At 49.3% G+C, this 16,634-nt stretch overlaps 1 protein-coding gene across 6 annotated transcripts in view; it reads right to left on the bottom strand.

The window, feature by feature from the left end:
* The window catches only part of nectin1b (nectin cell adhesion molecule 1b), a 370,202-nt gene that overhangs the window by 252,749 nt on the left and 100,819 nt on the right, over positions 1-16,634 (bottom strand). For all 6 annotated transcript variants that reach the window (XM_078426911.1, XM_078426910.1, XM_078426913.1 and 3 more), the window contains exon 2: positions 6,929-7,279. In XM_078426911.1, the coding sequence (XP_078283037.1) occupies positions 6,929-7,279 (351 nt within the window). The remainder of the gene's footprint in view (positions 1-6,928; positions 7,280-16,634) is intronic.

The raw sequence follows: 16,634 nt of genomic DNA, 5'->3' as shown, positions 1-16,634 counted from the left end.
GACCCACATCAACCTCAAGATACCTGTGTTTGCCCGGTGTGGGGGAACTGTTGTGGGGGGGGGGGGGGGGGGGGGAGAACAATGGAGGAGCCGATGGCTATGTAACTTAGTCAGCGCTGTAGCTGGCCACTATTTGCATACATTGGGCGCACAAGCTAAGACTTTCACTGTGCCTTGTCACATGTGACAATAAAGTATTCCATTTTGGAGGCGAGGAGCCCGAGTTTGGGTGGAGAAGACACAGGGCTGGCAGAGTGCCCCGGTACAGAGGGGTTGTGTCCCGAGCTTGCAGTGAGCGCCCGTTACGAAGATAGGGATGGGCAGGTAACCAGGACAGGGCCAAGTCAGGCCAGGACAAGCTGTAACTCAAAACACACCTCCAGATTCATCGACAGTTTATTCCCAGTTGATGAGCGGCACGGTGGCGCAGCGGTAGAGTTGCTGCCTTACAGCGAATGCAGCGCCGGAGACCCGGGTTCGATCCCAACTACGGGTGCTGTCTGTACGGAGTTTGTACGTTCTCCCTGTGACCTGCTCCGAGATCTTCGGTTTCCTCCCACACTCCAAAGACCTACAGGTATGTAGGTTAATTTGGCTTGGTAAATGTAAAAATTGTCCCCAGTGTGTGTGTGTAGGATAGCGTTAATATGCGGGGATCGCTGGTCGGTGCGGACTCAGTGGGCCGAAGGGCCTCTTTCCGCGCTGTATCTCTAAACTAAACTAAACTGAACCATCCTGCCAATAGCTTGGGAGCAGTCCTGAGCCAATGTCTATCTCGTTGGAGACCTGTGGACCTTTAATTGGACTTTTACTGGACTTTACCTTGCACTAAACGTTATTCCCATTATCATACATCTGTACACTGTGGATGGTTCGATTGTAATCATGTATCAGTGGAGAAGGGATAGGTGACGTTTCGGGTCGAGACCCATCTTCGGACCCTGGACCCGAGCTGAAACATCACTCATCCCTTCTCTCCAGAGATGCTCTGTCCCACTGAGTTACTCCAGCATTTTGTGTCTATCTTTGGTGTAAACCAGCATCTGCAGTTCCTTCCTGCACACTTACACTAGTGTATTGTCTTTCCGCTGACTGGTTAGCACGCAACAGAGATTTTCACTGTACACGTGACAATAAACCAAACTCAACAGCTCAAAACTAAAACCTTGTCTAGGCAGGGGTACCGCTGGCCAGAAAGGCCGAGGGGTGATTTTGTACAGGGTTGTAATAAAGTTGAAACATTCTCTGTGCCCGCAGATGGGGACCTCTGTGTAAGGAGGAACTGCAGATGCTGGTTTAAACCGAAGATAGACACAAAATGCTGGAGTAACTCAGCGGGTCAGGCAGCATCGCTGGAGAGAAGGAATGGGTGACGTTTCGGGTCGAGACCCTTCTTCAGACTAGTCAGGGTAAAGTGAGAGGAGAGATACAGACGATGGTGTAGAGAGATATAGGACAATGAATGAAAGATATGCAAAACTGTAATGATGATAAAGGAAACAGGCCATTGTCAGCTGTTTGTTGGGTGAGAACGAGAAGCTGGTGCGACTTGGGTGGGGGAGGGGTGGGGAGAGAGGGAATGCCGGGGTTACTTGAAGTGAGAGAAATCAACGTTCATACCACTGGGTTGTACGCTGCCCAAGCAAAATATGAGATGCTGTTCCTCCAATTAACAGTGACCGTGCTACTGAAAGGCTGACGGTACCTGGCCCACCGACGGTGAATGGGCGCCATTCGGCAGCTCACGGGAGCTCAGTCCTTGCCCACGCCGCTGAGCTGTGTTACAACCGGGAGAACCCAAGTATCCTTGATTCACTAAATGTCAAAGGCTGGTTAATAGGCGAGGCCCTCAGTCACGTCACGATACAGGGCAGCTGCTGCCTTTCATTCGACTCCCACAGTTAAATAGACGACTGATGGTCGCATCAGAATGCACAGCGGAGAAACACACCATCTGCCCACAAAGAACTACAAACTCTATCTACAGTCGGTCGTGCAGGGCAGCATTTCATTTCACCTCTCGTCCCCAACCAAAAACATTCATGTGGCAATCTAAGTCCAGACATACCCCCCCATAGTGCACAATGGTGTACTGGCTGTTTGTGCGATTTCATGGCTAACATTAACTAGATGATAAAATGCAGGCGTTCACCCTCTTCTTTAGTCAGAGGGTGGTGATTCTGTGGAATTCATTGCCACAGATGGCTGTGGGGGGCAAGTCAATGGATATTATTATGGCAGAGATTGATAAGATTCTTGATTCGTTACGGGTGTCAGGGGTTGTGGGGAGAAGTTTCAGTTCGTGTACCGAGGTGCAGTGAAAGGCTTTTGCCGCGTGCTAACCAGTCAGCGGAAAGACAATCGATAGATGATTACAATCGAGTAATCCACAGTGAACAGATACATGAGAAAGGGAATAATGTTTAGTGCAAGATAAAGTCCAGTTAAGCAGGAGAATGGGGTTGAGAGGGAGAGATAGATCAGCTGTGATAGAATGGTGGGGAAGACCTGGACGGGCTGAATGGCCTACAACTTCTGAACGGATGAACATGTGAACACACGCCTGGATCCCGTGTGTGTGGACGTGTGTGAGACACGCTGCATGGCGTTCACACTAAACCCCGGACGAGCCAGCAGTCGTAGGTGGGGGTCCTGGAAGCAGAGTTGCTCGAATGTTTTTCTCTCACGCCAGCCAGGCAGCCGAGTGGAATACGGACACGGAGACCAATCTCAGCTCCATCCATCAAGTGAACCAAATGAAAATAAGTATTCTTTTGCCCTGCAGCCGTCTCCATTGAGTTCAGCCCGAGGAAGAAAGGGAGAGCAGGGGCAGAGTCCTGACCCCAATAATGTAGGGCCGCAGAGACACTGGATGTGAACGTGCTTCATGGTGTGGTTCACATACAGTGCACATGAAGCTTCCCGCTGGTCAATGATCCAGCCTCAATACAGAATACAAATGTGAGCGCTTGCTTAGTCCAGGGCCATTTCCAATCCACCCACGTACAAAGCTCGAGAGAGAGAGAGAGAGAGAGAGAGAACACATCCCTTCTGAAGGAGTCCTTCACCACTGCCCGGTTTCTCCTGGTTAATTGTGAATCCAAATGCAGCCAAGCACATTTTCCGTAGGAAGGAACTGCAGGTGCTGGTTTAAACCGAAGGTAGACACAAAGTGCTGGAGTAACTCAGCGGGACAGGCAGCATCTCTGGAGAGAAGGAATGGGCGACGTTTCGGGTCGAGACCCTTCTTCACATTTGTCGTCAGCAAACGGTAAGAGATGATGGTTATGTGATCTCCTCGTTCATGCAGAGTGCAACCATGAACCTCAACCTCATATGTTGATAAAATGGGGAAACAAATAGCAGAGGCTAAGACTGCATTGTAGTCGTTGAGAGGCTTGCTGCCATGGTTACTGAATGCTGGCCTCATTCTGTTGCTGTGTCTTATGGTCTTAACACTGGAGGATGGAGTGAACCCTCTCACAAACCTCCCCTTCAGGAAACTCCCGCGCCAGGAATCTGTGGAAGTCTGCGTGGCTCCCATGTTGGTTTGGAGTTCTGATGCACCAGCTGAGTTCAGATTAGTTTAGTTCAGTTTCCCCGCACATTAACACTATCCTACACACACTAGGGACAATTTTTACATTCACCAGGACAATCAACCGACAAACCTGTATGTCTTTGGAGTGCGGGAGGAAACCGAAGATCTCGGAGAAAACCCGCGCAGGTCACTGGGAGAACCTACAAACTCCGTACAGACAGCACCCGTGGTAGGGATCGAACCTGAGTCTCCGGCGCTGCAAGGCAGCAACTCTACCGCTGCACCACCGTGCCCACCCTCGTAGAAGTCATGTAGGAAAAAAACTGCAGATGCTGGTTTAAATCGAAAGTAGACACAAAATACTGGATGCTCGTAGAATCCATCCTCGATCTCGAAGGTAATCAATGTGGGACATTAAGGATTCTCAATATTTGCAACACATTTCCGTCAGGTATGACAGTTCCAGCTGAAGAATTGTGCCGGCTGGTGAAACTACTGTTGTCCAGTACAGTTTGCTGGTGATCATGCCCCTAGTGGCAGCAGGCTTCTCTCAGAGTGCTCCTCCTTCAAATGTAAAGATACTTCATCACTGAATCGCTTGACTTCAGCAGCACCCATTTGTGAATGGCTCCCAAACGGATTAGCTGTAAGCAATGAGTGTTTACCAGGTGTAATAATAATATCTGCACACACCAGGAAGTGTCCCAACCTGAAGCATCACCCATCCTTTTTTCTCCACAGATGCTGCCTGACCCGCTGAGTTACTTCAGCACTTTGTGCCCATCTTCGGTATATACCAACATCTGCAGTTCCTATCTATACACCAGGTCTGCCTGTTTCAGAATGGTTCTGACCCAAAACATCGCCTATCCATGTTCTCCAGAGATGCTGCCTGACCCGCTGAGTTACTCCAGCACTCTGAGAAACGTCACCTATCCATGTTCTCCAGAGATGCTGCCTGATCCGCTGAGTTATTCCAGCACTCTGAGAAACGTCACCTATCCGTGTTCTCCAGAGATGCTGCCTGACCCGCTGAATTACTCCAGACCCGCTGAATTATCTGCTTCCTTCCTACATTATTGCAAGACTGGGAGACATGGCTTTGGAAGAACCACTGCCTTTTATTGTAAGAGCCAATAATCAAATGCTGTGTGGTTTCCCCCCACAAACATTTAAGCCTTATATTTGTTGCACACGTTACTGAATCCAGTGCAGATCACCACCTCAGCTAATCACTGAAGCAAGCTCCTAATGGCATTATTCCCACATCTCATCATGACTTCAAGCTTACTAAAGTAATTATGTTCAGTGATATTGAGAAGCTGTGGACAGGATGGATATCCCCGTGTGGCATCATGCACATTCACGTGCATGTATGTGTGTGCATGCACACACGTGCTCTACATGAGTTCAACTGACACACAAACGATTTAGTAATAAATCGCAGTTTTTATTGTAAATTTAGGATGGTTTCGTTTCGAGATACAGCGTGGAAACAGGCCCTCTGGCCCACCGAGTCCACTTCGACCAGCGATCCCCGCACACTAGCACTATTCTACACACACTAGGGACAATTTACAACGTTACCAAGCCAATTAGCCTACAAACCTGTACGTCTTTGGAATGTGGGAGGAAACTGAAGTTCTAGGAGAGAACCCACGCAGGTCACGGGGAGAACGTACAAACTCTGTACAGACAGCACCCGTAGTCAGGATCAAACCCAGGTTTCTGGCGCTGTAAGGCAGCAACTCTATTGCTGGTGGATAAAGGAAGTTCAAAATGGCAAAAAAAAACACATTTCCATTGAACCTGTGATAAAGGAAATGTATCTCAGCTCTCAGTGAAGAGTTAAAATCCAGAATCAAGCGTCACTTTGCTCTGAGTCAACTGTGTTGGAGTGGGATTCGAGTTACAGGCAGGCCCAAGCAGGCAAAAACAAATTGACAGATGTTTAAAGGAAATGTGAAGGCAAGGTTTTGTGTTTACACACAGAGGGAGATGGGTGCCCAGTACACACTGCCAATGGGAGTGGTGAAGGCAGATATGAGAGCGGTGTTTAAGAGGCTTTTAGTTAGGCACATGGATGTGCAGGGACTGTAGTTAATTTAACATGGAGTTAAATTAACCTCTGGACTGACATCACGTGCAGTGCGGAGGTTAATTTAACTTGGCATCATGTTCGGCACAAACATTGTGGGCCCAATGTGTAGGAAAATAACTGCAAATGCTGGTACAAATCGAAGGTATCACAAAATGGCGGAGTAACTCAGCAGGTCAGGCAGCATCTCAGGAGAGAAGGAATGGGTGACGTTTCGGGTCGAGACCCTTCTTCAGACTGAACCATTGAGTGGGCCCAATGAGCCATTTCCTGTGAAGGAAGACACAGAGTGCTTTAGTAACTCAGCGGGCCAGACAGCATCTCTGGAGAGAGGGAATAGGTGATGTTTCGGGTCGGGACCCTTGTGCTGTAGAGCTCTATGTTCTGTTTTTCTTCATCAAGGGACAGCTGTTAATCAGTCGGGCATCACAACAATGAGAGTCATGGGCACCTTTATTGATTCAGGCGGTATATATTAAAAAAAAGCAAATATAATTCTCAAATTACCAGGGTGAGATGAATCATCAACTCAAAATCTGGATCAACAGACCAGCCTCCAGTCTGGTTGTCTAACAAGCGAATCACTGTAAAAACATTCCTATTTGCAAGCTGACTCAAGATAAGTTTATTAGTTTAGAGATATAGTGCGGAAACAGGCCCTTCGGTCCACCGAGTCTGCACCGTCCAGCGATCCCCGTACATTAACACTATCCTACACACACTGGGGACAATTTACAATTTTACCAAAACCAATTAGCCTACAAACCAAACCTGTGCGCCTTTGGAGTGTGGGAGGAAACCGGAGCACCCGGAGAAAACCCATTCAAGATCAATTCCCCTCCTGGGATAAAAAAAGTTCTACTTTAGTCTTCACCCGAAAAGTCACCCATTCCTTCGCTCCAGAGATGCTGCCTGCCCTGCTGAGTTACTCCAGCTGTTTGTGTCTATCTTCGATTTAAACCAGCACCTGCAGTTCTTTCCTACACATACAGTCCACGAGTGGTAGTTCTACTCAATAACCAAAGTCCGTAGTCTCTTTTATGCTCTGGTTTATTTTCACCCACATTATGTTTAGACCGTAATGTTGTATCCTTATTGATTTGATGTGTTTATGCTTTATTCTTAATTGTTAACTGTATGTTTGTGTTGTCATTTGTGAGCGGAGCACCAAGGCACATTCCTTGTATATGCACATACTTGGCCAATAAACTTATTCATTCATTCATTCATTCTATTGCACTGTAGTTCTGTTGCATTGTAAAGTTTGTCAGCTGGCGACCGGCACTTACCAAAGACTGTGAGGTTGACCTGGCTCTCTCGGTTTCCGGTCGGGAAGGTTGCAAACTCGCAAATGTACACTCCCTCGTCCATGAGCTCCAACCGGGACAGCTCGATGGTGGCGTCGCTGAGAGAGGGGTTTTTGAAGGAGACTCTGTGTTTGTACGGCGGCAGGACAGATTCCCCCATCGTGGGGTGGAAAATGGCGATGTTCTGCTTCGACCCGTTGGTTGCCTTCTGCCACGTGACCTGGGTGATTTTGATGGTGGGATCGTTGTTCACGAAGGTGCATCGCAAGACCACGCTGGTGCCGATGAACCCCGACAAGCTCTCATCCACTGTCACGGTCTGCGCCTGGAAAACTACAACAACAGCCCTTCGTGAGAAGTCAGTCAGAACAACAGGTGCAAACAGCCATGTACACGGTTCTACACGAGTAACTCTAGGGTTGCTAACTGTCCTGTTTTAGCTGGGGCATCCTGTATTTTGGGCTAAATTAGTTTGTCCCGTTGGTGAGAAGGAACTTTTTCACCCAGAGATTTGTGAATTTGTGGAATTCTCTGCCACAGAGAGCAGTGGAAGCCAAATCACTGGCTGGATTTAAGAGAGAGTTAGATCGAGCTCTAGAGGCTAGTGGAATCAAGGGATATGGGGAGAAGGCAGGCATGGGTTATTGATTGTGGATGATCAGCCATGATCACAATGAATGGCGGAGCTGGCTCGAAGGGCTGAATGGCCTCCTCCTGCCCCTATTTTCTATGTTTCTATGTTTCTATGTTTCTATGTTTCTATGTTTCTATGTTTCTATGTTTCTATGTTTCCTCACTCCCAAATACGGGACAGAGGGTGACGTCACCGCCCCGCGCCCCACGTGACCTCACCCAGCCAGCGGCCACGTGCTCCCGCTCCACCAACGACGGTCGCCCGGGCCGGGAGGCGGGTTGCTATGCAACCTTCGCCAGGCAAACACATTCCGTTGGCCTACACTGTCCCGGCCGACAGCGGCCCGGAACATTGTAGGCTAATGGAGTGTGTTCGCCAAACAGAGGTTGCTTAGCAACCCGCCTCCCGGCCCAGTGGGCCTAATACGGGACAAACCAATGTAGCCCAAAATACGGGATGTCCCGGCTAATACGGGACAGTTGGCAACCCTACTTGTAAGGGTGAGGAGGAGGAGGGGGAGGAGGAGGAGTGCAGGAAGGAGGATGAGAGCTGGCTGCTGAAAGGGCATGTCGAGGGGAGAGAGGAGAGCAACTATTCACAGCACGGAGGCTGTCAAGCCAAATTCTTAAAGTAACAATACATGCTGCTTTACATAAAGCCCTGTGTTCAGTGCAGGGAACTAATTTCCATTCCTGTGAATAAGCACGAGTTTCTAGAGGACAACATAATTAATGATGAGAATGAGTCCCTGGAACATTTGTCCACGTTCGTGAACAAACCGAGAGGCAAAGCCGACCGCCCGGTCAGTCTCTGCTCCGCCACTGCCCGCGGCAGCAGTCTTTCAGCAGACCGTTTCCAAATGCCCAATATTTATTCATGGGAACATACATCATATGGACTATTACATCTCAATGCCACGCTACCAATCAATACAGCCTGGCTTCCCCAACAGACTCGCTCAACACGCTGCCAAGTTTCACTGTTCCCATGGACGGGCAACTATTGATGCCCTGACCTAGATATGTACCCAGCTCAGGTAGTGCACAGCACAGCTCAGTGCTCCATAACACACACACTCACTCATACTCTCACACTCACACACACACACACACTCACTCTCACACACTCTCACTCACTCTCACTCACACACTCACACTCACTCACTCTCTCTCACACATACTTTCACTCACACACACTCACTCTCACACACACACACTCACACACTCTCACACACACACTCTCACACACACACTCTAACACACTCACTCTCCCACACAGGACAACGTTCATCTATTCTAGCAGCTCTGTGGTTTTCCAGTTAATTTCCGATTAGTTTTTGTCCTCCCTAAGATTTGCCAGAGAGTGTTACAGCGTGGAAACAGGCCCTTCAGCCCAACGCCAGCCAACACGTCCCATCTGCACTAGTCCCACCTGCCAACAAACTTGGCCCATATCCTGCCATACCTGTCCTATCCATCAACCTGTCTCACTGTTTCATAAACGTTGGGATAGTCCCTGCCTCAACTACCTCCTCTGGCAGCTCGTTCCATACACCCACCACCCTCTGTGTGGAAAATGTTACCTCTCAGGTTCCTATTAAATCTTTTCCCCTTCACCTTGAACCTATGTTCTCTGGTTCTTCATCCCTTTACTCTGGGCAAGAGACTCTGTGCGTCTACCCGATCTATTCCTCTCGTTATTTTATACACCTCTATAAGATCAGCCCACATTCTCCTGCACTCCATCCTGACTCCGGGTGCTGTCTGTACGGACTTTGTACGTTCTCCCCGTGACCTGCGTGGGTTTTCTCCAGATGCTCCAGTTTCTCCCACATTCCACCGCCGTGCTTGTTCAAGGGTTAATTGGCTTCTGTAAATTGCCCCCAGTGTGCAGTTTGTAAAAGTGGGACAACATCAAACTAGTGTCTGGGAGGTCGATGGTCGGTGTGGATTTGGTGGGCCGAAGGGGCCTGTCTCCATGCTGTATCTCTAAACTAAACTCTAGACTTTCAATAAGCAGAATGGAAACAGGCTCTTCAGACCACCGAGCAGGGTTGCCAACTGTCCCGGATTAGCAGGGACATCCCGTATTTTGGGCTAAATTGGTTTGTCCCGTATGGGACCGCCCTTGTCCACTATCACCCGGGACAGTGTAGGCTAACGGAGTGTGTTTGCCTAACGGAGGTTGCGTAGCAACCCGCCTCCCAGCCCGGGCGGACGACATTGGTGGAGCGGGAGCACGTGGCCGCTGGCTGGGTGAGGTCACGTGGGGCGCGGAGCGGTGACGTCACCTTGTCCCGTATTTGGGAGTGAGATAGTTGGCACCACTACCACTGAATCCCTGCTGACTAGCAATAACCCTGAACACTATCCTGCACACCAGTGACAGTCTACAATTTTTACCAAAGCCAATTAACTACAAGCCTGTGTGGGAGGAAACTGGAGCACCCAGAGAAAACCCACAAGGTCACAGGGAGAACGTACAACCATTGTGCAGACACACGCTGTGGTCAGGATTGAACCTGGGTCTCTGGTGCGGAGAGGCAGCAGCTTTACTGCTGCACCACCCTGCCGCCCCAAAACTAAACAACTTTCATCAATTCTTTGCCCACAACTCAGACCAGTGATGGGAAAGAACAAGAAAATAGTGACCAGGCCCCTGATCCTAAAGTGAAGGCTTTAAATCTGCAATTACAGCTTCAACTGTTCCCCAGAAAGAATAAAACATCTCAATTGCACTCAACATCCCACCTCATTGGCGTTGAAATTAATCCACACAAGGCTCTCATGCCAACTCTGTCAAAAAGAACCTCTTCTCGCTCCGTTTTGGCTGCTCGGTGGCACAGTGGTAGACCTACTGCCTCACAGCCCCAGAGACCCGGGTTCGATTCTGACGACAGGCACTGTCAGTACGGAGTTTGTACGTTCCCCCCGTGGGGTTTCTCAGAGATCTTCGGTTTCCTCCCACACTCCAAAGACGTGCAGGTTTGTAGGTTAATTGGCTCGGTGTAAATGTAAACTTGTCCCTAGTGTGTGGAACCTATTTCTACTCCCTAGCGTTTGAGGCTCATTGAGGAGGCGCTGTGAACTGTTTTGAATGTGCTGTTATGTTTGTGTGCTACTGTATGTTTCATTTTTTTCCTTAGTACCTAATCAGATGTACAGCACTTTGGTCAACGTGGGTTGTTTTTAAATGTGCTATATAAATAAAATTGACGTGACTTGACTTGACTTGTAGGATAGTGTTAATGTGCGGGGATCGCTGGTCGGCGTGGACTAGGTGGGCCGAAGGGCCTGTTTCCACCCTGTATCTCTAAATTAAACTAAATCTCATTTGCACTCGACATCCCACTTCGTTAATACTGAATTATAATCCACACAAGGCCTCAGCTCTCACGGCAACTCTGCAAAAAGAAAAAAAACCAAGTTCTCCAAGCTCCATTTTGTCAAACTTGTCCCCATGTTCTGGGAACAGGAGTATTAAGCACACCTGATTCCGCATAGTATGTGGTCTTTGCAGGAAATCACTCACATTAAACTGTAGATCTTTAGCTGTCATGCACAGGTTATTTCAACATATCATTGCTAAACACCGAGGAGATTATCTTTGCGGAGCAGGTTGAAAAATACACATCGACAAAGCCCTCCTCCCGCCTCCCCATAGAATGTCCACAGCACACCAGCGATAACATTGCTTATTCCAGTTCATGCTATTTGTGTGAAGCAGATAAGCATAGGAATCATTTTTGCCCTTGAAAGCAGAGGGCAATTTTCACTCATCAGCAGTTGTGGAAGAGCGATTCTCAAACTATTACACAGTCAGAGAAAAATAGCCTCTGCTGAGAGAGAGAATGCAGCATTCACATCTTCAAAAACAAGTCCCCACAAAGAATGTCCAACACAGCAGTGCCCCGCACGAGATGATGGTTTGTGTCTTTACGCCTGTGGGTAGATCGGCCCGGCTGGCCGTGTGGTCGGAGGTCTGTTCAAATGTCTGTGCAGAATTAGGCCATTTGGCCCATCAGATAGGTGGTGCAGCATTTAAATTCTTTTAGATTTAGAGATACAGCGCGGAAACAGGCCCTTCGGCCCAACGGGTCCGCGCCGCCCAGCGATCCCCGCACATTAACACTATCCTTCCTGCCCCCCTGACATCAGTCTGAAGAAGGGTCTCGACCCGAAACGTCGCCCATTCCTTCTCTCCCGAGATGCTGCCTGACCCGCTGAGTTACTCCAGCATTTTGTGAATAAATACCTTCGATTTGTACCAGCATCTGCAGTTATTTTGTTATAACACTATCCTACACCCACTAGGGACAATTTTTTTACATTTGCCCAGCCAACTAACCTACATACCTGTACATCTTTGGAGTGTGGGAGGAAACCGAAGATCTTGGAGAAAACCCACACAGGTCACGGGGAGAACGTACAAACTCCGTACAGACGGCGCCCGTAGTCAGGATCGAACCTGAGTCTCCGGCGCTGCATTCGCTGTAAGGTAGCAACTCTACCGCTGCGCCACCGTGCCGCCGAAACCATCATCTCCTGCGGGGCACTGCTGCGTTGAACGTTCTTTGTGGAGACTTGTTTTTGAAGATGTGAATGTTGCATTCTCTCTCTCAGCAGAGAGTTTGAGAATCGCTCTTCCACAACTGCTGATGAGTGAAGATTGCCCTCTGCTTTCAAGAACAAAAATGATTCCTATGCTTGTCTGCTTCACATAAATAGCATGAACTGGAATAAGCATCAGAGAAGTACACAAACCTATCCCTATCAGGAGAGAAGGAATGGGCGACGTTTTGGCTCGAGACCCTTCTTCAGACTGATGTCAGGGGAGGGGGCTGGGCCGGGGTCAGGCAGCATCACGGGAGAGAAGGACCGGAAGGTCCTGCCGCCTCCCCTGACATCAGGCTGAAGAAGGGTCTCGACCCGAAACGTCACCCATTCCTTCTCTCCTGAGATGCTGCCTGACCCGCTGAGTTACTCCAGCATTTTGTGTCCGCCTTCGATTTGAACCAGCATCTGCAGTTATTTTCCTAATAAACGAAACTAAAATACGATCGTGCCCCTGGGAATGGCGAGCTGCCTGCGATTTCCAGTGCCAATATTTCAACTCTCCAGAATTGGTCCAGATTCTGACTCAGAGTTTGCACTAACACACCCCATCGATTTCCTGGTGAAGTTGCTGTTTTCAGATAAAACACAAGCACTGAAGCAGACATCCTCGAGGCAGTCCTGGGTTTCAGAGATGCTGCAATTAGTGTCTTTAGCCAGAGAGTAAGCATCACGTCCATAGGTCTCTCACAACTGCAGCAGAGGACGTGCTTGTGTTGAAACGATGCCCGTGGTACCAAACTTCAATAAGTTGAACTGGCGCACAGCTCTCTCTCATCCCCCTGAAATGTACTTTCTCCTCTTTCTCTCTACCCCTCTACCAACCCCCCCCCACCCCACCCACCCCTTCCACCACTACCACCACGCACGCCTCATTTCCCTTCCCCACCCCACCCCCACCCCTGACTCTCAGTCCGAAGTAGGGTCTCGACCCAAAACGTCACCTATTCCCTTTCTCCAGAGACGCTGCCTGACTCACCGAGTACCTTTAGTTTAGAGATACAGCGCAGAAACAGGCCCTTCGGCCCACCGAGTCCGCACCGACCAGCGATCCCTGCACATTAACACTAACCTACACAAACTGGGGACAATTTCCACTTACACCAAGCCGATAAACCTACAAATCCTGCACGTCTTTGGAGTGTGGGAGGAAACCGAAGATCTCGGAGAAACCCAGGAGGTCACGGGGAGAACGTACAAACTCCGTCCAGACGGCGCCCGTAGTCGGGATCGAACCTTGGTCACTAGCGCTGCAAGCGCTGAAAGGCAGCAACTCTACCGCTGTGCCACTCTTTGTGTCCATCTCCTCCAGCACTCCGGCATTTTGTGCCCATCTTCGGTTTAAACCAGCATCTGCAGTTCCTTCTTACACACCACCAAAACCATTGTTCCGTTTCCAATGCCCCCATTAAGCACTCGGTTTCTGTTATTCTTTTGAAGGTTAATAAGGCTGCCATTTACTTTGCATAATCTTTGCCTTTTAAATTATTCAGAGCAACAAATTATCTTTGCATCAGAAGACAAGGCAAGCTGTGGTTGAAAGCCAGTGTCAGGGCCAGTGTTTACAAACAGCAAGCTCGCTCACTGCCAGTACCTGCATCTTGCCTTTACCCCAGGCCTTTCATAAGACAACTCCTTCACTAACAATGACTAAAGGAGTAAGCTGCTAATCAGAACCCCCTCAAACATTCCGATACAAGATCACCCACTTGAAGCGACAGTGTAGGAAAAACCTGCAGATGCCGGTTCAAATCGAAGGTAGACACAAAATGCTGGAGTAACTCAGCGGGTCAGGCAGCATCTCTGGAGAGAAGGAATGGGTGACGTCTCGGGTCGAGACACTTCTTCAGACTGATGTCAGGGGAGGGGGCGGCTGCCATTGGTGGAGCGGGAGCACGTGGCCGCTGGCTGGGTGAGGCGCGGGGCGGTGGCGCGGGGCGGTGACGTCACCCTTTGTCCCTTATTTGGGTGTGAGGAAGTTGGCAACCCTAATTATAACCGCGGCAGGGATTAGCACACGGCACATCGTTGCACAGGAGCTTCGAGTGCTGCTGCTGCTGCTGCTTACAGCCCACCACGTTGGCAAAACCAATGCTGCACCAGAGCTCCATCCACCCTCCACCAACCCAGACCCTCTCGGCCAGACACTGTGGAGGCCAAGTCAACGGATAAGGCAGAGATCGACAGGATCTTGATTAGTACGGGTGTCAGGGGTTACGGGGAGAAGGTAGGAGGGTCTCGGCCCGAAACGTCACCCATTCCTGCTCTCCAGAGATGCTGCCTGTCCCGCTGAGTTACTCCAGCATTTTGAGTCCATCTTAGGCAGGAGAAAGAGGTTGAGAGGGAAAGATAGATCAGCCATGATTGAATGGCGGAGAAGACTCGATGGGCTGAATGGCCTGATTCTGCTCCTATCACTTACGAACCTATGAACGCCCTACAACGCTCAACTTGCCAGCTCCACCATGCCTTGCCCATAAGAAGTGGGCACATGGGATATCAGTGGATCTGCCTTGCCAGGGACAGAGTCCAGGGGAACGGAGGATACAGTGGGCACTGCAATGGGCAGCAAGCACTAAAAGCATTTGCAGAAGCTGGCTAATTGGGAAGGGTTCTGATGCCAAGCACTGGGTGGATCAGATAAGCAGATGCGGCTTTTGCAAACTGGCACCACCCAAAGTTCCTCTGGGGATGACAGATTCAGATCCACTGATCATCTCTCACCTGGTGCCACTGCAGAAAGGATTTGTCAGCAAGTGGAAGCTTCCAGAAGAGTTAAGTGATCCCAATGAGAATGAACAGAAGATGGGCGGCACATTGGAAACCAGGGCACCCGGAGAAAACCCACGTGGTCACACTATTCTTCAGTCACAGGGTGGTGAATCTGTGGGAGTCTTTGCCACAGAAGGCTGTGGAGGCCAAGTCAGTGGATATTTTTAAAGCAGAGATAGATTCATGATTAGTGCGGGTGTCAGAGGTTATGGGGAGAAGGTAGGAGAATGGGGTTAGGAGGGAGCGATGGATCAGCCATGATTGAATGGCGGAGTGGGCTTGATGGGCCGAATGGCCTAATTCTACTCCTAGAACGTATGACAGGGAGAATGTACAAACTCTGCATTGACAGCACCCCTAGTCAGGATCGAACCTGGGTTTCTACCGTTGCACTACCGTGCCGCCGGTACAAGCAAAGGTTGGACAGGTTACGGTTGTACCTTTGAGTGTAGAAGGGCGAGAGGCAACTTGACTGAAATAATACAGGGTCCCGAGCGGCCTTGAGTGCGTGCGGAGAGGACATTTCTTGCTGGAGAATTTACAACCGAGTCACTGTTTAAAACCAGGGGTCACGCATATAAGACAGACGAGGGAAGACTTCAACTCAGAAAGTCACCATTGGATCTCACCACCTCAAAGGACAGTGAGAGCAGAGTCTTAAATATTCCAAAAGCAGATAGAGGAATACTTGATTGAAAAGGTCCTTCTGCAGTTGTATAGGATCCTGGTGAGACCACATCTGGAGTATTGTGTGCAGTTTTGATCTCCTAATTTGAGGAAGGACATCCTTGCTATTGCGGCGTAGGTTCACCAGGTTAATCCCCGGGATGGCGGGACTGTCATATGTGGAAAGATTGGAAAGACTGGGCTTGTATTCACTGGAATTTAGAAGGATGAGAGGGAATCTTATAGAGACGTATAAAATTATAAAAGGACTGGAAAAGTTAGATGCACAGTATATCAAAGGATATCTGCACCTATTGTTCTTGAAGACCCAAGGTACTGCAGATGCTGGTATTCATCTTTGGAGAACATGAATAGGTGACGTTACAGGCCGGGTTCGATCCTGGCTATGAGTGCTGTCTGTACGGAGTTTGTACGCTCTCTCTGTGACCTGCGTGGGTTTTCTCCAGGATCTCGTGTTTCCTCCCACACTCCAAAGACGTGCGGGTTTGTAGGTTAATTGACTTGGCGAGATTGTAATTTGCCCCCAATGTGCGTGACAGTGTTGGTATTCGGAGATCGCTGGCCAGCACGGGCTTGGTGGGCCGAAGGGTCTGTTTCCGCGCTGTATTGCTAAACTAAACTGAAGTAAAGAATGGTGAGTCTTGGGAGGGTATTATTTAAAGCTTAGCGTTTGACCGAGCTGTAGGAAGGAACTGCAGACGCTGGTTTAAAGCAAAGAAAGACACAAAAAGCTGGAGTAACTCAGAGGTATAAGAAAATAACTGCAGATGCTAGTACAAATCGATTTATTCACAAAATGCTGGAGTAACTCAGCAGGTCAGGCAGCATCTCGGGAGAGAAGCAATGGGTGACGTTTCGGGTAGAGACCCTTCTTCAGACGCCTCGACCCGAAACGTCACCCACTCCTTCCTTCTCGCCAGCAATACTGCCTGTCCCGCTGAGTTATTCCAGCTTTTCATATCTGTCTTCCTTTGATAGACTG

Source organism: Rhinoraja longicauda, chromosome 32, assembly GCF_053455715.1.
Source record: "Rhinoraja longicauda isolate Sanriku21f chromosome 32, sRhiLon1.1, whole genome shotgun sequence".
NCBI classification, from domain to species: Eukaryota; Metazoa; Chordata; class Chondrichthyes; order Rajiformes; family Arhynchobatidae; genus Rhinoraja; species Rhinoraja longicauda.
This window is presented reverse-complemented; position numbering and strand designations above follow the sequence as displayed.